Source organism: Lepisma saccharinum, chromosome 26 (assembly GCF_977018435.1).
Source record: "Lepisma saccharinum chromosome 26, izLepSacc3.1, whole genome shotgun sequence".
In the NCBI taxonomy this organism is placed as follows: Eukaryota; Metazoa; Arthropoda; class Insecta; order Zygentoma; family Lepismatidae; genus Lepisma; species Lepisma saccharinum.
Genome location: NC_139254.1, coordinates 9,047,280 through 9,073,954, shown reverse-complemented (window position 1 = coordinate 9,073,954; position 26,675 = coordinate 9,047,280). Strand labels below are relative to the sequence as shown.

Genomic DNA, 26,675 nt, shown 5'->3' with positions numbered 1-26,675 from the left:
TTGCGTGATTCTTATATAACAAAAAAAAAAGGATATACAATTAATCATTTTTCAATTTTCTTCTTCAACAATGCAAGTGCTTCTAATGGAAAAAAATGATTATGAAAAAATGCTTGTTAGTTTTCTTATTGCAGAAATTTGCAATGTGGCGACACAGGGTGAAAAAATATCCACACGACTACATCTAAATAATACAGAGAACTTTATGAAGAGATTTCCTTCATATACCAACCAGATCAGTTCGAGATATGCTTTCGAGATCTGTCAATCTCATTCCTGAAGGGCACGTTGAAGAGTTTCCACGTGCAGCCAGTCACAAAAACCCAAAACTACTACTGCTCCTCCACGGACATTTCCCCATGGCAAGTGAGGGAAAGAGAGGTCTGTGCACTGCATACCAAACTTCTGATGGGGTAGAAAAACACATCAGGGGAAACAGGACAGGTTGAAGATTTTGCTTGTGTTAGGAAAAAGTCGAAACTTCCATTTGATTAGCTGCAAATTGAACTTGTTTGTCCATAAGGAATACATGGGAGTCTACAAAAAATCATATGTCTTACAGATCATATCTAGCTTATTAATCAAGCTTAAAAATCGCTTGCACTTGCAACATGTGGAGAAATTCATACTCACTTGTCCTATGTTTTGCTTTTTCAGTAACAGTTCCCGTTCTGACAATATTGAAATAAATGCATACCTGGTGCAACTGTCACTCTTTGCCTGAAGAAAAGTGAAGTTAGCTCTCGAAAGCATATCTGGAACTCACCTGGTTAATATTCAAAATCTCTTCATTATTCACTGGCAGGAAAGCTTCAAGAATTATATTGCAGAGAAATTATTTTGAGATGTACAGGACATTCAACATTATATGTACACATTTTTTTAGAGAACTGTACAAAGTATAATGATATTTACAGCAAGCATTTCTGTGTAGAAACATATCACTTTATCTTTGAAGGAATGCTCTTTTCCAATATTTGCTTCCAAATAGTTGAATTATAGTTTTTTTTTAAAAAATGGGACTGCCATATCCAAAATTAACATATTTGTGTTCTGACAATCATCACGCTTGATCAAGTTGATCACATTTACATGTAACTATGAAACATCATTAGATATATATCGTGAAAGGTCAGTAAACACACTCATACAACTGCTGCTTCAGGGAGACATGAAATCAGTATTTTGCAATTTAGGAAATAGAAAATTTACAAGAAATATAGGCCTATGATTAGAAAATACAACACGAAAGGTCTTGCATTCATCCTGTAAACCATCCAAAGAATTACATATGTGCAAAGTTTTGCATTACTGTACATAATATATAGGTAAAAGAAATATTTTTGTAACTACAGCATCTTGTCGAGTACTTAAGGATTATAAAACTGAAATATTAATATACCAGTAACCACACATTTCTCTTACTTTGTAAACTATGTTTAAAAACAATGAACTACTGGATAATTCCGCAGGGTGTCTACCAGTTTTGATATTTTTCACAGTATAGTGAACTTACATTGTTATACAGTGGAACCTCAATTTTACGTTTTTCAGGTGACCAAGCTGAAAAAACTTAAAATGCGGGATAATGTAAAATCGAGAATTTTTTTTATGACATATTACTATGTTGGGACTATCAAGAATGAATGTATTAGGTGGAAAAATGTAAAATCCGGGAACGTAAAATCTGAGTTCCACTGCATATCTGTACTGGGATTTGATAAAATTGAATATTTGGAAATCTAAAATTTTATTGAGTTGTGGTTAAGATTTGTTCACTTCGTTCTTTAAGAATTACTTTCTTGTATGCATGAAGTTTGTAAAAATATTACATAATGTGGCCATTCCCCATCCAGGATGAATCCTAAAGCAAGTCTAAATCTTTGTTAAAGTACAGCTTCAGTTAAATATATTCGAACAAAACCCTGGTAAATTGGGAAGAGTATCAGAAATTGCATTGGTAACAGTTCAAAGTGGTATTGTGCCAGTCCTATTTAAAACTGTATGACGAGGTCATCAGAATGTGACATTAAACAACTTACCTAGTTAATACAAAGTGTAAAGAAACAGCTTGCTTTTCAAATTTCACTCTAATTACGGAAGTGGAAAGAGTGTTAAGACAACAATGAAACTTTGTAAGTAATTGAGGTAACATGATATTGTTGTGGATTTTAAAATTCTTATGACTTGAATAGTGCACTTCAGCAATGAACAGCTTCAGATCTTAAAAGGTAAAGACAATAACATACAATAAAACCTCAATTTTACTTTTACCTGTATTATACACTCAATGTTCCTGGTCCCAATAATACAATATTTTCCTGCATTGTATATTTTTTAGACGTGGGTCACTGAAAAACAAAGGATTTAGATCCCATTGTGCTAGTTGTTTTTTTACACACATTTGCATAACCTTCCTTAATTTAAAAATAAATACAAGTATAAAAAAGTTCAATGGACACTTGAAGATAAATTGTAATGCTGTAAGTTCAATTAAAAAATAATAAATGTTTCAAGACAATACATGTTTATATATTTATAAATGTGAATCACGTACTTGTTTTCAACATGTTTATTTTCTATTAATAGAAAGAACTCTGAAGTACATGTTCCGTGTTATAAAAAGTTTAAATAACTAAAAATACCGTACAACCTGGAAAGTGCAACATGCAGTTGAGAGTTAGTAAAACTAGGACATGATGTAAAATTAAGACATTCCTAATTCCTCTTTGTAGCCAATCAGTGTTGGCTGATTCACGATGAATTGTTTGGACTTTTTAACCACTGTACTTCATTTATTATACATACCAGCTTTTCGGAGATTGGTTCTGCCTTCGTCTTTAGGGTTGCATAGTTTTGCTACGTGGCAAATGTTCTATCTGAAAATTGTACACAAATTGAGATATTTTGGCTGTGGTCCCTTCTTTTTCTGTCTTACTTCAATCTGCCTTCATGTCACCACAGCACGTCTACCTGTCCAAACTACAAGGTGGAGGCTTAACTATCATTAAACAACATTCAGAAAAAATAAGTACATTAACTTGAAGACAGAGACGGAACCAGCCTCTGAAACGCTTCATTATACAACAAACCAAGTACAGTTGTTAAAAAGTCCACACAATTCAACACTTTTAATTATTTTAAACTAGGGCTGAGACAATACCACTTTAAACCGATAATGATACCGATACTTGAAAATTGCAATAATTAAAAGTTGTTCAAAATATTGATCAACATTGATGTCTAAATATTCTTCTCCAATTATATGCATCAATTTTCCAAACAATTTGCTTTAGAATATTCAAGAATTACATCAGAATATTAAAATGTATGTTATGTAATCACAAAATATGGTTTATCATGCAAAATTCGTGCACAATGAAAAGAAAGTTTGGATTTTGCATAATTTCTAGGATAATTAGACACTGCGAAAGTGTCTTGGCAGACTCCGTGAAGATCAATATGCCGGAAAAGTATCGGCTGGTATCGCTAGATGAATTCCAACCGATACTTTCCAATACCGATAAAACTGATATCAGTCGATACTGATACATCGGTATCGGCTCAACCCTATTTAAAACTAACTTTCAAAGCAGAAACAGCTCATAAAACATTAAAAATTAAAATAGTCTGGATTTACAAACTTACACAGGAAACGTTACTATCATTTTTAGTGCACAATAATGCACTACAGTCTTCAATTACCGAAAGCAAATGATCAAAAAGTCTCAATAGGACAAACACTACAAGCTACAAGATTCTAATTATTGTTCATCTATTTTCATTATTACACACTTTAAAAAAAAAGCCTACCTTTCCCTTCAAAATTTACAAATTTTCCTATGCTTCTAACTGTCTACAAAATAGCCAACATATAATCTACACAGTACAAAGCAAGTTTTTTCTTACGGTTAATACTTTTAATTGTTTTGGCTGCTGCTATTTAATAAGTTTTATGTATAATGTTATATTCATGCTATATTTCAATTTATTATTCAGTCCTTTAACACTATATTTTTAGAAAGCTTAGTTGAATATTATAGTTGTTTTTCAACAACGTGTTGGAAAAGAGTAGAGGAACTTTTAAGTCACGGTAAGTCAAAAATAAACATTTAAATGTTACAAGAAAAGTATTTCAATATTCCGCCATGGCAGTACAAACCCTGTGAAACTTCATACACTTCTTAACAGTCTTTAAGTCTGCCATTGGTGGAAAGCGATAACTGCAGATTGCAAATGTTTCAAGGGGTACAAAAATAGTGTTGGGTGTAAATTAAGTAATTAAACCTCGTACCCAGAACAAATATGGCGTCTGAGGAATAATGGCAACCTAGGCTGTTTGTTACACAAGCTTCATCAATTCGTAAACTGGAGATGAAAAAAATTAGTAATGCAAGAGTTATATTGGTGTGGTCAGTACCGCATCCGATGCCAACTCGATTCAATGTCCAGAGTGGATGATCTTGTGTGGGGATTTTTGAAACACTGTTCCTTCAAAAGTGGCTCTAGGATTTACCAGCCGCTGATCGATTGGTACCTGGGAGAAGGTCAAGGCATCTGATATCGAGAATGCATGGGACTCTTCTGCACGGCGCACGTTTTGGGCCTCGCTGATGATGGTTCTGGTAACGGGGGTGCATAAATGATTCACATAGCAAGAATTTGCATTTTTATTATTTAGCATTAGTGAACTGTGATAAAAAATAATAATAATAATAATAAAAAAAAACACCTTCCATGCTCACACCGGAACTTGAACCTTAGATTGAGTGTTATGATCAGAGACCAGCATTCCATGCACTCAGCCACCAAGGTGGCATAGTAAGAAGTAGGGATGGGACATATTCGGTACGCTATCGGTGTCAGCTGATATAGACATATTGGTTTATTTGTAAATTACGAATATATTTACTGATCCAATATATCTATAAATATCTTATTTCAATATTCTGCCATTTTGTTACAATTTTTAAACACACAGAAGTTTTTTTTAAGTAAATGACTAAATATGCAGGTTCTTTTGCATTGTAGTTATCTGGTAATATAAATTTATTAAGGTGGTCAATTAACCATCCCAGTTCTTCAGGAATTTTATATAGCATTGGTAGAAAAGCAGATATTGGTAAATTTTATATTGGTACTTTATTGGCCAAAAATTTCATATTGATCCATCCCTAGTAAGAAGCATAAAGAACTCTTTGTATATGTTTAGTGTAAAATGTTAATATAAATAACTTTTTATTAAGAATTGATTTTTCACCTTGAAAACCTGACATTATACTTGAATTGCATGTGGCTCATACAGTAACCATACTGCTACTTTGAACTGTAGGTTGAAAACCGATTAATAGTTTGTTGTTTATTACTTAAATGACAGCCATGACAATAGGCAACTGGCCAGAATTGTGCTGCTGCCAAATACGGGAAAAGCAAAGCGAGAGTGGGACAAAAGTCGCTCGTTTCCGCGCAATGCGGGGCAATGTCAACCAGACTGCATTGTCTAGTACGACCTCTCTCCGGGGAACTTTTGTGTCATCCCTGACTTTTCGAGCAAATACTGTCAGTTTGTATCACATGGATTACAAAGACAAACTCTACAATGAGATCTCTCATTCTCTTAAACCTCCGAACAGACGGGGTTGTGCTCCAACGTGGCAACACCACAAACTTCTACCACCCACTTAATTTCATGGCCGTGCATATACTGTAGTTCCTTGATGTCACTTGCATAGTTACTGAATTGATGAAATGCTACTACAGCCTATGTCAACTTCCATTCTCCCCCAGTCAACATGCAATGAGAACTGCCTTAAAGAAATACACAGTTAAATGTACTGAATTCACAACCTAGGTGTAGCGTTAGTGTAGCACATATAAAGCATTGGAATGTAAGATGAGTTTAAACCTAAGAGATCATACAAATACTACAGGATTGTTAATACACTGCTTACAAGAAAACAAACCCCAACCGTTTACATTGTAATAAGCATGTCTTAAGCATATCTGACATTACATAATTTCATTTATAATTCACATTTTACTGGCAGGATGCGTTATGCTACAATGGTGCAATTTACGCAATTCTTACAAAGAACGTGAGCATTGTTTCTTTCTAAAGTGAAAACTGAATGAATCGTCACAGTGATTCCTTACAGTTATCTAAGGCTTTTTCCTCTTACAAACAGATGAAGATTCTTTCAGGAAAGAAAAGTAGAGTTCTCTCACACACACATATCTACATATTCACATGAACAAACACACACATAAACTTTGTGAGTAAATAATTCAACCAGCTCTGTACAAAAATAAATAAAAATACAAGGTCAAACCTATCTTCACACAACCGTCACAAGTTCATTGTATCGATTCACTGTATTTTGGTATATTGCGTACAAATAAATTACAATCTAATGGCACTCACCGTATGACAAAATAAGTCACAGACGCATAATTAAATGTAAAGAGTTTAGCCTCGGCTCATTATAAATATTTTGGATTACACAGTAATATTTATCCTAAAAACAAATAATAACATTGCTTAAATGTATGCTTATATATTATAATATTAAAACTGAAACGAAACAATTGTAAATATTATGTTAACAATTCTTTACAAAAGTTAAGGTGTAATTGATACATACCACAGATCTTACCTCCCACCGCCATAACAAGAGTTTAAATTCAGAGCTAAGCTGAAAAATTTTATGATTAAACGTCGTCGAAAATACCTCTAGGTGGAGGACCCACACGATCTCGAGGTCCCATTCCGAACGTGTTGCTTTCATTGAACGTCTCCATTTCCCTCTGGTACATTCCAGAAAGGTGACTTCGTTCTTCGCTGTTCAGATGAGAGTAGAACTCTCCGTTATTGCTTACGTAATCAACGGGTTCTACGTCTCGTAAGAGAACAGTTCGGGCAGACTCTGTCGAGTCATCTCGATGGAGTGGTCTCACTGAAACAAAAAAGAAAATGTTTTGTAAATTGAACTGAACATAAAACAAATTAATATCTTGTTTGTTGGTAGAGCTCCCCAGAGCCAAATCGTTAGTACACTCGCCTTTCCTTGGTTCAATTCTCAGTTGTAGCTCAAAAATGTCAGTGCTGGCCCAACCAGAGGCCTGCACAAGACCTGGAGCAGACCCGTTCGCGAGACATCGCTCCTGAAATGCCATGCAACCTGCGCAACACCCTCGCTTGAGCAGCTTGTCTGACCACCTGCCCAGATCGTTCCTGGCAGGCATTGTAGACCCGCCGGGTACCCGCAGTCTTCCGATACCTAGTAGGTCTCAGTTCGTTCTTTCCATCAACTGCAGACCCCTCCCTCTGCATGACGTAGTTGCTTCGAGTAGAAACTGCACCGGGCCCACATCGTTCTGCGGTGTTACCAACTGCAATATATTTTCACTACTTAAAAAAGGGAACTCAAAGCTTCGTAAGCCACATCACCAATGAAATGAGATTTACGAATGTTGCTACCCCCCCCCCCCCACACACACACACATTGAAATAGGTTTTCCGTGGCACAGGATCCATAAGTATATGTCGTAAACAACCAATATACGTATATATAGTGATATAGGGCAGGACTGAAACATGTCACGTTCGACGCCGAGGTCGCGAGTCGAACAACACACTGTTCTACTGCGAACACCAGGGCCGTAGCCAGCCAGGGGCATTGCCGTTACCCTCGTTTGGGGAGGGGGGGTTTCAAGTACTTGGATAAACGTGCCAACAACAATAATCACAATAATAGTAATAAAGTAGCATGAAAGGCATTATTATCCTCATAAATCACGCAAAAAGGGCACGCAAAGAGGGGGTAGAAGTCCGTTCTCATGTATTTGTGTTGAAACAGAGGATTAGAAATATTTTTTTTTCAACACGTCAATTTCACATTAGCTAATAATGGAAAACAAGCACACAAACTGTTTTTGAAAGAAAGAAAGTGCATGATAAATGCATTCCGAATGTACATACATATGGCATGTAAAATTTCCATCTACAATATTTTCTTTTCACATGGAGCGACGTATTACATAATCAATTCATCCAACTCGTAACAAACCAACATTAATAGCAAATAATATCACGGGCCACCATAGCATTCTCTGTTTTAAAACTTTTCTCACTTAGATCGTTCGGCGCTCAGGGCCGACTCCCGCTACCCCTTTGCTATGGCATTGAACTTGATGAGACTGTATAATATTTTATAACATATTTCTACTTTCGTAAAATTTGAAATCAAGGGGTTGCAATTACCTCTCCATTCCCTCCCCCCCTGCAGGTGCCGTTGGCCGTCTGGAAGGAAAATGCAAGAAAAATATGAAAATTAATTCCATCTTGAGTACCCTTTAGCTCTGCTACTCTTAAATTCTGCTAGCCTGTTTTTTCTTGTACTTTAATGTTTGACCCCCACCCTGGCCCCTCCGCTAGACTTAATTTCCGTCCAAGGTTGTGAGCAATGCACCCTGCCCCCTCTGGTTGCGCCACTGCGTGCCTGGTTAAGGCACCATGCAATGAAAAACAATTAGTTTTCAGTGATGAGATTTTTGTTTGCTCGATCATTCATTTAGATAAATGAAGCTGTAATACTGCGTGCATTTCCTGGCATAAGATAAAAACTGCTTACGCTGAACTGAAATTGCTAAGTATATAAATTCTCCTTGGAGGAGAGAGCTCCTCCTAGGACTTCGTAGGATTTAGGAGCTACGTAAGTAGGCAACACTGGCTGTAACTGTCCACGTGGTGATGAAACACCTGGAGCGACATGCTGCCGGAGGGCTGTTTCCTTCCAGCAGGTTTTGCAGGTGCCCGGGTCTTGTTGAATGCCCAGTTACCTTGTAAGCGCAGAGTGCCTTGAAGACCAAGAACCCGGGTAAAGACACAAGTCGACTCATTGCCGTGGGCAGGCGAGCAGGTATACCTGTCCTCGCGGGCAAGCAGGCAGTGGGTAGGTAAAAGGCAGACTATGCAGCCCTCTAGGCCCAACATTTCGAAAACTAAATAACAATAAGTAGGGGGCTCTGGTGTATAAAGCCATAAAACAGTGACGATGGGACTTGGTTTGCTTAACAAGAAAAACAACACTTGGTACGCAGAGGCCTGAAAGGTCTGTTGTACCATGGGGTTTAGTATTTTCTATCATTTATTAATATCCCGAGGCTCGACAGCCCTCGAAGGGCCTAGACTGATCTCCCGACTGCCAGTCTCCCTCCCACAACCCTACATAGAGGTGTGAAGATCTTCAACCGGTAATGGGGTGACATGAGGTCAGCACGTCGAACCGTCAGCCGTTATAGGAGATTTCAGAGACCGGGTTACGCTACTCACTCGTAGCTCCCCAATTTCGTCACGATGGTGGGTTGCCAACATTCTATACACAGGCTGAGAACCCAGAGACTGAACCCATGCCGTCCCACAATTGGAGTCCAAAGCACAGCACCTTGGACCGCATGACCACAGAGGAGGACTCTATTGTTTATTATAACTACAAAAAATATGGGAGAACAGAACAGCATGCAAATTTATAGAATACAGACTATACAATAAATTATCAGAAATCATCAGTATTCTTATCAGCATTGGTTAATATGGACAAATTGGTGTAATTGTCGATAATTTTTCTGATCCAGTATTTCTATAAATGGACTGTCACTGAGTGCCAAATTCAGACATATTGTTAATATATTTGTAAAAATCTTTTGTAAATCACAATTTTTTCCTTCCAAGAGAAACCATTGCAGTCAATGTCTATTAAAGTCAATAAACAATTCATGTTCTTCAAGGAACATTTGCAATTTTATATCAGTACTTTATCAATATCAGCTTAAATATCATATCAGTCCATCGTTACAATCAACAAATTAGGCAATTTGGTTCTCTAATAAACTGCAATAAATTGAATGTAAGAAATGGGATTTATAACTGATGATGAATTTATTTGAAAGAAAAAAAAATACCTCGATCTTCAGCTTTTTGTCTAACGGTGCGGTAGCTCGACCCTGTACCAAATTTCTCTTGAAATTCTCGCCGTCTATTCACGGAATCCTCGGTTCGTTGGCGTCTTCTTTTCTCTGTAGATATAAAGATGAGAAATCATTAAAAAAAATCTCTTTTCAGTGCATTCCATGATCCTTAACACCACACAAAGTATGAAAAAAATCGGCATGTGAATGCACCTATATCTAACAACTAAAAGTAATGTGCCATCTTATGTGGTTGCGGTAAAGGCACAAATAATAACGATTACAATTATTATGAACGTGAGAAAGTAAAGTTCCAATGTATGAATATCAGAATAGAAAACTATCCAATGAAACCAATCTACAAGCATTAAAAAAAGGAACAAATACCTCTCTTTATAAGTTCTCGGCCTTCATCAACGAGATCAGCTGTCACATCGTCATCTCCGACGAACTGCTGGAATCCCAAAAGTGTCAACATTCGTGATCCAATGCTGAAGTAAGTTGCTAGGCAGAAGGCAAGCATTGCCATGGGGAAATACACATTGAAACCATCTGAAACGATGGAGATCACATCCATGTGCCCCATTACCTGCAAGATCCAAGAAAACAAGTCAAATCACTTGTTCAGAATCGGAACGTTTTTGATGCTACCATTTGCAATAGTCTGATGATAGGTTGATGACACCATGAAACTATTAGAAAATATCTTCTATTTTTAAAGCAGGCAACAGGGTCTAATCTTAGCATACTGTTTATGTAACCACAACCATTTTATATTAAACACAAATACAGAAAATATGCTCGTTGTGGTTAAGACTTCTTCATTCACTTAATGTTTTGACACATATGTGTCACTTTGGTATTTAAGCACATCAAATTGTCAATTCACAAACATGCCACCAAAAGGTTTGGTGTTCTAGACCCAATCAATTGTTCCTTGTATTCTTTTATCCAATCAAAAATGCGATTAACTATAAGTGGCAGAATATTACCGTATTTACTCATGTATAATGTGCATTTTTTTTTTTTTTCAAAATTTTTGCCCCCAAAAACTGTGGTGCGTATTATGCACGGAATAAGTCAGACAGCCAACATGAAACCGGGCAGGGTCATTACATGATTTTGGGACACTTGCATTGATTTTTCATGTTTACGGAACTCTACCACGTTATATATCGTTGTAATGTTTGAATTCTGCAGTTTCTGAATATGGAAACAGTATTCCATACAAGATAACGACAATAATGTGAAATGCGGTTGAAATAAGTTCATCAAAAAATGAAGAAACGTTCTGATTTTATGGTACTTTGGATGAAAGAAAACATAAGGAAAAAGATAATAAAAATTAAAATGTATTACTGGCCAAATAATAAGACATACATGGAGTGTGTAAATTCCTTAATGGAAGAAATCTTGTGCTGCTAATTGCTATTTGGAAGGCCCTGAATGTGCCTCGTATAAATGTTACATTAGTCACGGAAAGAAAAAGTATATATTTTGGAAAAGAAGGAATGAGCAATTGAATAGGTATGATGTCATTCACTCTTGATCAGAATAGGAAGAGATTTACAACCTACAACTAAGAGAGCCATTTCTTGAAACTGGATTGTAGTGTGCATTATATACGAGATATAATTTTTTGTCACTTTTACCCATCCAAAACCAGAGTGCGCATTATACACGCACGCGCACTATACATGCGTAAATAAGATTTTGATTTGCTTTATTTTACTTCACTTTTTGTGCCACTTTTGGCTAATTTGAGTAGATGGGGATGAGTGATGATGAATGGACAATCACAAATATCTATACCCAGGCCAGGATTCGAACCCGGGATCTCTGGCATCGTACTGTGCTAACCACTCTGCCACAGGGGCCGGATATATTATATAAGAAAAATACAAATAGAACTTCAAGAATAAACAATGCAAGTGATAGTTTTCATTTACTTTAATTACATATACTTGTTTTCAAAACAATATTTCCACTGTTTCAAAGTCCTGCACTCAAACCAAAGCTTTATTATGCCCGTTCTTACACAATTACATGTTCCACATGACGTCCATCATTATTCACTACTACTCCACGTGGTAAACCATGGCAACACATTCACACCAGTTTACAGCAATACAAATAAATATGGGCAAAAATCATAAATGAATTTTCTTGACTTCCTCCATATTTGTATGGCTATCGTTTTTCACAGAAACATGAAATTTGAAGTAACACACTATAATGTTAATTTATCAAGTTTTTCAAAGGAATGTTTTCTTAGTAAGTTTTGTCATGAAATGATGCAAAATGAGTTAATAAGCATGAAACTTAGAGTTTATTTACTGATGTGACACTTTTTGAAGTCTGAATTATCCTGTGTGTGTGCGAACCATGGACAATTAATTAATTCTGCTGTAAATATTTGAGTAGCAAAAATGAAATTATTTACACAGGTATAAACTTAACACACTCACATTATTTTGTGCAATAAGTGTAGTTCAAATGTAGTTTTTTATTCATCATTTTAACAGCGAAATGCAATTTTATATACTGGCTTTGATACCAAAATATGGCTAGTTTTTGTACCGAAATCTTCATCTTTTATTTACGTAAAATATGTGGCCCTACGTATGACATTAGCATTGTGTTTACCTTACCTGAGTGTAAAACGTCTCCAGGATGTGTTTCTTTATAATGTGGCTGTCCATGTGGATCAAACCCAAGAAGTTTAAGCACATAGGGGGAGTCAAACGACACAGCATCCTGAAACAAGGGTCACCAATTCAATATTTAGCAGGCAACGCTCAGCCTTGGGGGAGCATTCAGACTGAAGAGGCAAGTTGTGACATGCTCCTTCAGTCAGGGAAAAAAAACACTGAAAATGTGCACCCAAGGCACAACGATGCATGCAATTGAGAAAATGAGTTTAAGTGACAATCAAGCGACTGTGTAGCTTCTTGTGCCACTTTGGAACGAGAGGTTGCATTTATTTCTGTACGTCCGTTACCAATTCAATCTGAAAGCTCCCTTAAATAACTTTACCAACTAACCCTTGTCAGTATACAAGGGCTGGGGCATAAGTCATGGCAACTATATTCTTTCTGTAGTATGTAAAAACGTCACTAGATGGCAGTGTGATGAACAGTTATGGTACAGGGGGCAGTGGTAATTCATTGTTTGAGTCAACCATTGTTTATTTTGATTGATTGATTTACTTTACATGATCAAATTGATGAATGGGCACTCGCAAACATCCATACTCAGGCTGGGATTCGAACCCATCCCGGGCATCGTAGCATGATGTGCTAACCACTCTGCCACAGGGTCTGGCTTAGAGTCAAACCATCGTGCCACGGCATGAACAGCATTTGTGTTCTTCGGGGGAGAAATGCTAGAGAATGCCATATGGAGCTGGTGGAAACTGTGGACAATAGTGTCCTACCATAGTATGCACCTCTTTTGTTCCTGTAAAGCTAATGCATGCTTTCTGACTTGCGGCACGATGCTATGTTTAAGGTGGCACGATGCTATGTTTAAGGCGGCACGATGCTATGTTTAAGGATGTTTTGTTCCATTCTCTCTCCAACACAACTGGTGCACACATGATCTGCATTGTTCATACATTTCACAGTACCATACACTACCACTTTCCATTTGTATATTTCAAATTTTCGTGCCGGTTCCACATTCTCACAAAAAAAAATAGTTGCTGTGACTTATGCTCCAACCCAGTCCATAACAGCATGCACAGGTGGTAAGACCCACACTAACAGACACAAAAATACAAGTTCACATTAACATACTTTGGTAAACATATGAAAAAATAGCCATAACAACAACATGGTAATGGGGGATGGGCTGATGAACTTTCTGCTGAAACCAATAAAGTATCAACATAAACTTGAAAAATAGCAATAACAATATTCTACCGATCTGATTTAAATTTGTCAAATATTCAATAAAGATCCTGAATGGTTACTTCATCTCCTTAATTAATGTATGTAATATGAATGGGCAGATATGAAATTTTATCCGAAACCACTCACGTTGCGAAATAAAATTTACCGATACCGAAAACTGATAGCCTATCGATATGATACAAAATTTGAAATGGTCTTTGAAGAACCTGAATGGTTCATTGACCTCCTTAATATATGTGTTTCAAGGTGACTGCAGAGCAAAAGAAGTTGCATATTTAGACATTTACATTTTTAAAAAGTAGAGCATAAAGATTATCCATAAAAAATTATAACAACATGGCAGAATTTTGCACTAAATTGTAAGATTTTTACAGATATATTGGATCGATAAAATAATCTGTAGTTTTACCATTAAACAGATATGCCTATATCGGTCGATACCGATAGAGTACCGATTAATCTGTCCCATCCCCAGTATTGATTGATTGATTTATTTTACTTTGCTTTTTGTGTCACTTTTGGCTAATTTGCAAAGATAGGGATGAGTGATGAAATTGATGAATGGACACTCACAATCATCCAAGCCCAGGTCAGGATTCGAACCCAGAACCTCATTTCCAGTCTATAACAAGGTAACTGCAATGGGGTTTGCCTTATGTAAATGAAATTTTATATTGCGACACTTGCTTTACACAACCTGGGTATGCATTATAGTATTAAATTCAGAAAAATACAACAAAAGGGCACAACATTGCACAAAGTCAAGGCTATTTTATGAATCTATCAGATTGGTAAAATTATTGGTACATTTACTACAGCTCAATGTGACCCAACCGTAATTATATTAATGTAAGTGCTTCTGCAAAAGGAACTCTTTCACTCAACCACTGGAAAACAGGCATTACATTTTGTCATATGAGAACCAGAGGGACGTAAGTAACGCCAATGTACGAAATTTACAGGAAAGAGGAAAGAATGTGTTCTTAGGAATAAGCCTGGCTCTAAAAAAGTCAGTAAATTGGAGGTACGGGACTCCACCTTACTGAGGATTAAAAGTGGAGATATGCCGATCCAAATAGAGCTCTTCACAGGAGTTTCTTTAAACAAAACTGAAAACGTATTTTTGGAGTTAGGTTCCTCTGGTTCTCATATGACTATTTCAACTATACCACAGAATTCTGTGAAGTTTTGGTTTTAAGCATTCTTGGATTAAGTACTAAGTCATGAGAATATCATGATGGCAGTAAAACGTAACTAACTTTTACCACATATTTTGACACATTATTGACATTAACTTCATATTCTGAATATTCTAAGGATATGTGGACTCCACCAAACTGTTGTTAGATGCGTTTAAAAAATAAGGACCGATTGTTTATAAAAAGTGACTGGTAACAGTGAGTGGATCGTGCCTGCGCTGTAACATCAACTAGTCCATTGGCCACCCAGCAATCATATTTTCGCTAGTCAGTTGGTGGTTATCCTGTGACCTAGAGCATGTTAAAATGGCTGCACGTTTACACAATTCTGCCAGTAGAGAGGTACGGTCTGTGATTTTGATTTCTTAACATCAAAGGTCGTAATGCTGTCAAAATTCACGGAGAATTAATTGTGCGAATGGTATGGTCCGTGTATAATGAGTGAAGGAAAACTACGGCAATGGTGTCGAAGTTTACACTCACCAAAGACGAAATAGTTCAAGCAAACTCCATCTGCTAGAAAAGTCATGGCAACTGTTTTCCGAAACCAACAAGGTGTGCTTTTGGTGGATGGAGCTGGGCAAAACAATCATACTGTGAAATGGTATCAAAATTTAAGACATGCCATACAAAACCAACAACGTGAGATTAGGAATTGTTCTTATCCATGACTACATTAGACCACACGCTGTTACCCTCACGATTCAGAGGTTTGGATGGGAACTTTTTGATCACTCCTCGAATATCCTGGACCATTCACCTCCTAGTGACTATCATGTCTTCCTGCACCTGAAAAAGTGGCTTGAGTCTCAACAATTTGAAGAAACTGAGATGTTGAAAACGGTAGGGTTGGATTGGCTGAACTCCCAGGTGGCGAACTTCTATGCAGGGGGTACATGAAAACTTATCCCACGGTACCAAAAATCAAGTGGATATGTACGTGTTTGTAACCACTAATACAGTATTGCTATACCTCACAGGATATTCACACAAACCGGCCACTACTGATACATTCATATCAATTAGAAAAATTTTTCAGTCACTGAAATCTTGATGAAAATAATCACTCAATCGGGATTTAAATCTGAAACCTTGTTATTCCATGTTTGTACTTTACGCTACCATGTCAGACATTCACAGAATATCGGCTAGGCAAATCAATAGGTGCTGTCATTAATTTCCTAGACATTAACAGACTTAGCAGCACAAATAAGTACTCACATGCCAGAAAATATGAGACTGTACTCATCAGTCTGATGATGGGGAGCCAGGTAGTAATAATTGAGAACTCGTATCTTGAATACAGTTGAATATGCACAAAAGCACATGTATGCTATGATTATTGTTGAGATTACCTGAAATAAAAAAAAAGACAAACTTTAAGTATGGAAGTGAGTGACAGATGATAGAAATGTCACACCTATGAAAAAGGAGCCAATTTTAATGATGAACTATCAATATTTGCTAAACACTGGGTCTCATCTGTAGTAGAACAAATGGCACTCTGTATATAGGTATTATTATATTCTTTCTAGTTCAAATACCTTTCTTGCATAAAAAAATCCTATAAAACAGTTCCTACTAGAACATGAATGAAATACAATGTTTGAAATGATAATGGGTTACTAGAAAATGTTGAAACGAAATCACAAGTAATAATTCCTTTTTAAACACACTATATTTAATTGAATTGGCTTTATTGTTGGGTGGCACCTCACTATTCATAATTTACACCCTGGCATATAAAAAACAATGGCAGTATGTTTACAAATCATTAGTTGACACCGTAAGTCAAACAGTCAAAGTTTGTCTGAATTAGGACTGGGCTTACAGTTTAAAGTAGAATCCGAAGCACTGTCCAAGGTGCCTCCACTAGAGATCAAACCTGAAACCCTTTGTTTATAAGGCAACCACTTTGCAGTCAGGGAGGCCCAACAATATAATAGTCCAAGTCTCCACGTAATTTAATTTTTCTCATATTTGAGGAATGGAATTTATATTTGTGCACGAATTTTTAGCTCCAAATATTTCTAGCTCCAAATATTTCTACACAATATAACTTCAAACTTGAACATCTGCAATTCATTTTCAGTATGTGCAAAGCAATAAAGACAGAAGTTATACTTAATCTTCCCCACACTTAAAAAGTTTTACTCAACCTACAACCTACGATTTTTTCCTAGTAGCTGCTGAATTGTCCTCACATTGCTTAGTTAAGAGCAAATCTTTTTGAACCCCACCAGCCTTGAAGCTGGAACCAATGAAAAAAAAAGATGTCATGATATAAATGCAACATGCCCCCCCCCCCAAAAAAAAAAATGCTGTGGCATAACTTGAACTTACTTCAATGGTAAAATAATCATAACTATTCCTTGCCAAGCTCACAAACTGAGCGAACAATGACAACACAGGTTCTTTGTTGAAGAATGTCACTTCAGACCACACAACAGCTGCCGACAGAAGTCCAGACATAACGGCCAATATCTTCAGCATGTAGCCATGGAACACACATTTCCAGTACCACTCTGGAAGATAAAATAATGCTCATGAATTACATGGTTATGATTGAACTAACCAGCCAAAGTAGTGGTTTTCTTCTCCATGACTACTTCAAGTGATGTATGAATATTATACTGTGTTCGTATGTATGATCAAATACCAGTAGTACTGTTGACGATATAACTACTTATCACAATATTCTTACAAATCCTATCATTACTGATGCTTATTGATTGTTTGAATCTGAAATTGTGTGTGTGTCAGTACTTAGCTATTTTGCACCTGTCACATTATACGAGGCCCAGTCTCTTACCATAACTAAAATAAACACATGCCTGAGGACAGAAATCTTCTTACCTGGGTTAACCTTTAGACCGCCGAGTGGGTTTTCGAAAGAAGTAATCTCTCTCCGGCCACCTCCTTTGCGTGCGATTTTTAATTCGTACACTTATTTGACAAAATATGTTATAACTCGTAGACTATTTGACCAATCTACTTCGGCTAAGTTTTGTGTTGCAGCTAAAACATCAGGGCATGCAACCGTGCACGAATCAAAATGCCAAAGGCAATAAGAACGATTGGGTGGGCCGTGGGACTCAAATTTCAATAAAAAAAATCATAAAAATGGGGAGTTTGCCCCCTCTTCCTCCACTATTTTTGGAAGGGGACGCAAACTTTAGCATTATTTTCAAAGAATGGCCCTTTCTCAACCGAATGAAAGTCATGTCATGTTCCTGGGTGCATTACATTATAGAATATGTGGAAAAAACTCCCCATTTTTATGATTTTTTTCATTGAAAGTTGGGGGCCACGGCCCACTTAACCCCTCTTATTGTCTTTGGCATTTTGTTCATGCATGGTTGCATGCCCTGATGTTTTAGCTGCAATACAAAACTTACCAGAAGTAGATTGTTCAAATAGTCTACGAGTAATAACATTTTTTGTGAAATAAGTGAACAAATTTAAAATTTGCACCAGCTTCCATACTTAACTTTGGAGTCGGGGGGGGGGGGGGGGGAGGAGGATGCATCCACATGACACGCCAAAGCACCATGGGTCATATATGACTAGAGGCATACAAATTTCGTTTTTGACGAAAACACGAAATATGAAATAACATGCTGTAATGTTCATTTTTCATGTTTCTGAAAGGTGTGAGGTGCATTTTTCTATCCAGTTTTGTCACGAAATAATGCGGAATTAACTGCAAAATGCGAAATATACTCTTAAACACGAAATTTACCATTTATATACCGACACAACACTTTCTGAAGTCTGAAGTATCCTGTGAGTTATGCAATCCACAGAGAATTGATTAATTCTGCTGTAAATATTTGAGAAGCAAAAATGGACCGCTTTATCCAGGAATAAACTTACAAGTAATACTCTGGTAACTACATAAATGTGCTATTAGAAGGGGAAGTTTATTTTGTGTAATAAGTGCAGTTTTTAAATCAAATTCAGGATTATATTCACAATTTTCAAACCAAAATGTCATTTTATGTAGCACTTTTGATGTGATTATTCACCGCTATAACATCGAAATTTTATTTTATTTACCGCTTTTGAACCCGAAATCAACTCTGTTTTTGTACCGAAATTTTGCTTTTTTATTTACCAAAAATATGAAGTCCACACAGCAGAACCTTTAGTTCCAGAACCTAACTTGACTGAAGTTAAAGATGCTATTAAAAGGCTAAAGAATAACAAAGCACCTGGCATTGATTTAATACCAGCTGAGTTAATTAAATATGGAGGAAATTCATTAATATGTCAAATTCATAAATTAATTTGTTTAATATGGAATAAAGAAGAAATCCCTCAACAGTGGAAAGAATCTATAATTGTTCCTGTGTTTAAGAAAGGTGATAAAATGAACTGCAATAATTACCGTGGAATTTCTCTACTCTCAACAACATATAAAATATTATCTAATATTCTTTTAACAAGACTAACCCCATATGCTAATGAAATTATAGGTGATTATCAATGTGGATTTAAACGTAACAGATCAACTACAGATCAAATTTTTCACATCAGACAGACACTTGAAAAAAAGTGGGAATATAATCAAAATGTCCATCAGCTATTCATTGATTTCAAAAAAGCATATGATTCTGTCAAAAGAGATAAATTATATAATATATTAGTAGAGTTTGGAATACCTAAGAAGCTTGTTAGTATGATAAAAGTATGCACCAGTGAAACAGAAAGTAAAATTCGTGTGGGTATTAATATGTCTGACAAATTTACAATTCATGATGGGTTAAAACAAGGAGATGCATTATCTCCATTGCTCTTTAATTTTGCCTTAGAATATGCTGTTAGGAAGGTAAAAGAAACTAAAGAAGGACTAAAATTAAATGGTGTGACTCAGTTGTTAGCATATGCAGATGATGTAGACTTACTGGGGGATGATATAAATACAATTAAGAATAATGCTAAAATATTTTTCAAAACTGCTAAAGAGATAGGTTTGGAAGTTAACAAAGATAAAACTAAATATATGCTTACAGACCGAAACCAAATGTTAGGTAATAATGAAAATCTAATTATTGATAACAACTCGTTTGAACCAGTTTCCAAATTCAAATACTTAGGAGTAATATTAACAAATGAAAATTATATTAAAGAGGAAATAAAAAGTAGACTTAATTCAGGAAATGCATGTTACTTCTCTCTTCATAAACTTTTGTCTTCTCGTTTAATATCTAAGAAACTAAAAGTTAAAATATACAAAACAGTAATTTTGCCTGTAGTATTATATGGGTGTGAAACTTGGTCCCTTACATTGAAAGAGGAACATAAATTGAGAGTATTTGAAAATAAGATCCTTAGGAAAATATTTGGACCTAAAAGGGATGAGGAGACAGGTGAGTGGAGAAGGTTACATAATTTAGAACTACATAATTTGTACTCGTGTCCAGATATTATTAGAATAATTAAATCAAGAAGACTTAGGTGGGCAGGCCATGTGGCACGAATGGGAGAGGAAAGAGGAGTTTACAGGATTCTTGTTGGGAAACCAGATGGTAAGAGACCTGTAGGAAGGCCAAGACGAAGATGGAGGGACAACGTTGAGATGGACCTAAGGGAAATCGGTAGGGATGGGAAAGAGTATATAGATCTTGCTCAAGATAGGGACAGATGGAAGGCCTGTGTTGCTGCAGCCATGAACCTTCGGGTTTAAGAAGGCTAGAGAGTTAGTTAGTTAGTATTTACCAAAAATATGTGCCTCTATATATATGACCCATTGACTGTTTTCGCCTATACTTTCTATGGGTCATATATGACCCGTTGGGTGTTTAAAGGTTAAAAGCTGAGGCTGTAAAGCATCACTCAACACATATAAGGACAAAACACAGCCCTACTACTGGTCCTGGCCATAGATCCAGAGCCTCGTTACTCTGCATAATGCAGTCCAGGGTGTACTATGTGGAAGTGAGGTTGACATTTGGGTGTACTACATGGAACGGTCACCCGTTATATTCCTGATGCTTATATTCTTCCCACCATTACTGAATCTCATATTCCTGTTGGCATATTCATAAGAAATGAACATTGACAGCCCTTTGCAGTATTTTATTTTTGTACTGTGTGGGGTTTTGTATTGGTGTCCTGATTCTAATATAGCTGACACCATTTACTTCTCTGCACTAAGGATCATATCACATATGAAACATCGCTTCAAAACCGGAACATGACTATTTTATCTATACAACTACTAATAAACATACCTATTGTAGGGGTATAAAATGGACGAATTATAGCTAAGCGCTGTGGTTGAAAAGTTGGTTTGAATCGATGATCGTGACTGGCTTGGTTTCTTGCAACATCCTCCAGCTCAACGATTTTGTCCACAAGGATCCCCCACTGGGTCTCGGTTCGATGCTGGGTTTGTAGAGATTTTATTACCTTCAAGAAAGGAAGAATATTCATTCCATTAAAGAAAGGCCTTCAATTTTAGAAAGCAAACAATGAAATGAAAAAAGAGGGCCAAATTAAAACACTTGCACAGTAGAGTACAGGAAATCAGTAGTACTCAACATTTGCATCTTCACTCCCTCCTTACAACACAACCAACAACAAAATACCTTCAGTAACTTCATTCTTTCTGATTTCAATTGGAAAGGACCAAAGGGTAGGGAACATGGACAGCAGATGGAGTTATATAATGACAACACAGTTTCTTCCTTGGACTTAGGGGAATTAAAATTAGTAGGAATAGGACCAATTAATTGGTAGTTTATCTGTAGCAGTAAATATAGGGTATGCCCAGTGGCAGCGATTGGGTTCCAAAACCATGGGGAGGGGGCGCAAGCTGGCCAAACCGGGAGGGCAAAGACAGTTTATTTTCCTTTGTAGAAATGGTTTAGCATAGTGTGAGGGCGAAAGTAGCAAAAAGTGCAGGGGGCACTGCCACTGTATATACCAATAATATTACAGATCAGATACATCTATGTATAAATATCTTGTAACTAGAGCAATAGTTATAATAGTTCTGTAATACTTTTTGTGGATATAAACATATAGTGTGTGTTCCAAAATCGCATGAGTTTAATGCTTTAAACAAGTTAAGGCAACTGATCATTCCACAAGTCCTGGCATGAAGTTGATGAAGTTCGTTATGGTGTTCCTTAAGTCGGTTTTCGTGCAATGTGCGAAGTTCGTTCTGGCACGAAATGCACTATCCAGGAGGCTGGTTTGTTCAGTGAAAATCGTCTGCTGCTCCCAGATGAACATGCATGATGGCTTCAAACTAAACTAGTTCGGAAAATACACTATAATTTGAACAGAAAGTGATATGAAGCAACATGAATGTGTTTTAACTGTTCTTAAAAGGTAATTAGAATGAACACGAATGTCTGTAATAGAGATTATTTCTGCTAGTAGGACATGTCTTCCTCTGGATGCCTTGTGGAAAATTTCTATAAACGAAACACTGCCACTGACGCTTTCACCTCGAGTGTTCCTTAAGTTGTTACAATAATTGGTTTTCCCAGGTTCATGAGGGCCAGTTATTTTTGTGCATTTTGTTATGACTTTTCGAACGAGCCCATAATGTCCATTCCCTACTAAAACCAAATGTCTAAATATTCAACAACTTTTGCATTTATGATGGGAAACATAATTTGAATGTTTGGGAAGCTTCGTTCATTGCAGAACACTGGAATAAATTAAATAATGAAAATGGTAACATTGTCCCACTATGGAGTTGTTGTTGTTGTAGTTTTTTATTTTTTTCACAAGTGGAGTAAGCCACCAACTTTAAAATTTAATGTAATAGAAAACATCAAGAAACTCTGTGAAAGCAATGATGATTTTGAATTGCCTGATGATATTTGGGATTCATATTTTCTTTTTTAAAAAGAGGTGATCAAAATTTTGTATCTGAAATAAAAATAAAACAGAGTGCTTGTTTTCACAGTTAAGTTGCTATATTACAACAATGTAAAACTGACAACATCCATTGTATAACTGATTCTTTCTTGTTAAAAAAAATTATAACCATTGCTATAACTGATCAAACTAAAAATAAATTTCTGATGAAGGGAGCATGTGTTCTCCTGAAACGTCACAACAAACAAAAAAAACTATGTTTTTATGCTTGTCGTGCACTACAAAAGAAATAATACTTTTGCATTGCAGTCATCTGGTAACCAATTTTTAAAAGAGGTCAATGAACCATTTATGTTCTTCAAGAACCACAGGGAATTTTACATCAGTGTCGGCCAAAATTTCATACAGACAATTCTGAAAAGAAGTGGCTCGGAAAGAGTTTTAACAGCAGACAGGACTTTTTAGCCAGGACTTTACAAGATACAAAAATTGATTTTAAGTCCACTGTATGCACACACAGGGTAATCACAACTGAACCTACAGTTTAAAGTGGGATCTGAACCACTGGGTGTGAAACCCACAATCCCTTTAATACCTGGTGGCAACGTTAACCACTAGGCTATCAAGAGTGAACTGAGTGAAGTACCAAATCAACATCTGGCTTCACCAATATTTTCTCCTACATCTCCGTGTCCGTAGCAGAGATAGGCAGAATGATTGAATTTTTTTTTCAATCTGAGCTTAAAATAAGCGAAAACGCGACTCAAAATGCAATGTCATTACCTGTTTGTGAAGGCGCACCAGTGCCTTTTCAGAAGGGCAGTCCATCGAGGCATCATCCGGGGGCTGCCGTCGGTTCATCCTGTCTCGAAGTTCCACAGGAACCTTTTGAAATATTGTCTCCAAGTGTTGATGCAGGGGATGTCCAGGACCCACAGCAATAGATGCTGCCTGTAATGACTAAAAAAAATTCAACGAAATTTACTGTTACTGTAATCAGAAACGGTAATCACGCAAAATATTGCATTTATTACATGCTAAATTGTATGAGAAAGAACATGTGTACATGTAGCACTTTTGCTATAACTGAAAGAAAATATTTAAAAAAAGGTTAGGTGTCTTACTAAAGTGCATATTCATTTGCATATTTTCCATCTTCTTAGTGCATAACTATCCTGCCCTAGTAATGATCCTTACCTCCAGTACGTCATCTACAATCTCTTCTGCCTCACTCTTCTCGGCACTGAGTTTCGCAGCCTTAAAATAGGAGTAGTTCAGCATATAGCCCTTCTTGCTGGAATTCCAGAGGTTCCGAGGGACCTCCACTAAGGCATATCCCAGCAGCAGCACCAGAAGGAACAAGCCCCAAGTGTTGCTCGCAGACGAAGCAATGGCTTTTAGCTTTGACCTGTGAACAGATAATTTTTTTACAATCAACATGCTGTATGAAGTAAAACATAAAACACTAACAAAAGATTTACAATATTAATTTACTTAACAGACATGTTTAATTCTGTGTTACATATTTCAATGGGGGAAAACAGTTTTATAGGAATAAAATTATATAAAAAACTTACGTGAGTGAGTAGAAATGTTTCAGAATGACGTTTCGGAAGTCTGTACTACTTCCTTCATCAGGTAATAAAATAAAAAACTTTAGGTGCCAAACATGGTACTGCATTGTTAAATCATAAGTTGAGGAATCAGGTTGAGGATAGAAAAGGTAAAAAACTTACGGTGACAGCATAAAAACTCCGATGGAAATCTTCGCTGGTTAAAAATTCCTCATGTTGAAAACAAAAACCTACACAACTAAAACAAATAAAAATCGAAGACCTATTACAGTCCCCTAGTGACTTCCACCAGTGTTGGGTAGAACACATGGACTGTGAGCCTTCATATCCTGCATTGAAGGTGAAATTTCCCCTTTGGTGTTCCCCTCTACAATCGTATAAGTCACCATTCCAAGGTGAACTCCCTCTCTTCTTCGACGGCCTTCACAACCTCGGGAGTGACATGAAAACCTATTTTAGTATCGGTATTTACCGCTTTATCCCACTTTTTAAGAAAGGCGATCAATCCTTCCTCCAGATTACCATCATCTCTGTTAAGCTTGTTCCCTTTTCCTGTGCATATAAATGCAGCTTCATGAACATTCCTGTTTAATTTATTCTCTTCTTTCCTAATTACTTCCCTTTTTATAATCCTATGTCCGCTCATTATGATATGTTCGGATAGGCCTGTTTTGTGTACCCCTTCCTTAATATCTTTATCATGTTCGTCCCATCTAGTGTGTATGTTTATCCCCTTTTGCCCATCATATTCATTCCCACATTCACATTTGATCCGGTATACCCATTTTTGTTCTTCTGGGTTATCCCTGTTCCCCCCTTTTTTGTGCGCGGTAAAATTCTTTTCAATATTTCTAGGGGCCTTCATCCCGCATTTTACGCCGTATTTTCTCATTGTTTTTGCGATCTTTTCGGAAACCCCCTTGTAATAGGGGATTCCGACGAAATGTCCTTCATTACATTTTTCATTATCATCTTTTTCTTTTTGATTATTACTTTCTTCACGATAATCTTTCTCACTTTCCTAGCCATCCTATCTAATTCTCGTATATTATATCCATTATTCTGACCTGCCCTTTTAATCCAGGCGATTTCTCTCTTTTTCATTGCTGTTATTACACAGTATTTCGGCTCATATAAAGAAATTAAGGAAAATGTTCAGTTTAACCCCATTGGAGTGTTCTGATTTTTTGTTGAGGTACAATTCGTCTGCCAGTGGTTTATGAAAAACACCAGTTGTGAGCTCTTTTTCATTTTTGGTAATGCTTAAATCCAAAAAATTAATATTCCCGTCCTTTATATTTTCCCTGGTAAAGCTGATTCTTTCATCTTGTTTCCCTAATTCAACAAAAGATGTGTCTAATGCATTACTGTCCCCTATAATGAGGATGTCGTCAACGTATCTGCCATAATACATTACGCCTACCCCCACTTGATCTAAAGCCGCTTTTTCAACATAATGAATGAAAACGTTGGCGATAAAACCTGAGATTGGGTTACCCATGGCCAGTCCCTCTTTTTGTCGAAAAATCTTACTGTTTACAGAAAAGTAATTATATTCAGTAACAAGAAAAAAAACATCGGACATACTCCCATGCGACAAGAATCTCCATCCCATTATCTAAAAGCCATCTCTGGAACCCATTATCTAAAAGCCATCTCTGGAAGCAGTCTCCAGCTTTTTCTCGGGGGTACACTCGGGAATAAGTTAACTACATCAAAACTACTAATGGTATCATTATCCACCAAAACCAGTTTTTCAATGTACCATGTACATGTACTATGTTTGGCACCTAAAGTTTTTTATTTTATTACCTGATGAAGGAAGTAGTACAGACTTCCAAAACATTCCTACTCACTCACGTAAGTTATTTATATAATTTTATTTGAATTGATAGAGTAAAACACACCATTGTAATATGTTAGTTTTATAGGAACAGACTAATATGAAATGTTTGTTGCAATATAAAGTTTTCTTGCATGTGTGCATTGCTTGCATTTTAGAACAGGGTGTCCACTCTAGGACCTTGATAAAATTCAAATATAATTCCCGGTTTGCAAAGTGAACTTTCCAAAAATTCAATGGTACCAGGTGGTTATAATTAAAGTGACGGTGTTCAGAGTGGAACAGCATGGGCTGTAATGAGAGTAGCAGTCTGAAACTTCGTAGATATGCTAATGAAGCA

At 36.5% G+C, this 26,675-nt stretch overlaps 1 protein-coding gene across 1 annotated transcript in view; it reads right to left on the bottom strand.

Annotated features, from left to right (window-relative positions):
- Positions 1-1,481: 1,481 nt before the first annotated feature.
- Positions 1,482-26,675, bottom strand: part of LOC145979745 (LMBR1 domain-containing protein 2 homolog) — a 36,617-nt gene continuing 11,423 nt past the window's right edge. Inside the window, exons 4-12 of the mRNA XM_083112730.1 lie at positions 24,116-24,326; positions 23,702-23,878; positions 21,316-21,493; positions 17,423-17,604; positions 16,301-16,434; positions 12,618-12,723; positions 10,354-10,555; positions 9,961-10,074; positions 1,482-6,953 (exon numbers count right to left, since the gene is read on the bottom strand). Coding sequence (XP_082968856.1) covers positions 6,709-6,953; positions 9,961-10,074; positions 10,354-10,555; positions 12,618-12,723; positions 16,301-16,434; positions 17,423-17,604; positions 21,316-21,493; positions 23,702-23,878; positions 24,116-24,326 — 1,549 coding nt within the window. The 3' untranslated portion in view covers positions 1,482-6,708. The remainder of the gene's footprint in view (positions 6,954-9,960; positions 10,075-10,353; positions 10,556-12,617; positions 12,724-16,300; positions 16,435-17,422; positions 17,605-21,315; positions 21,494-23,701; positions 23,879-24,115; positions 24,327-26,675) is intronic.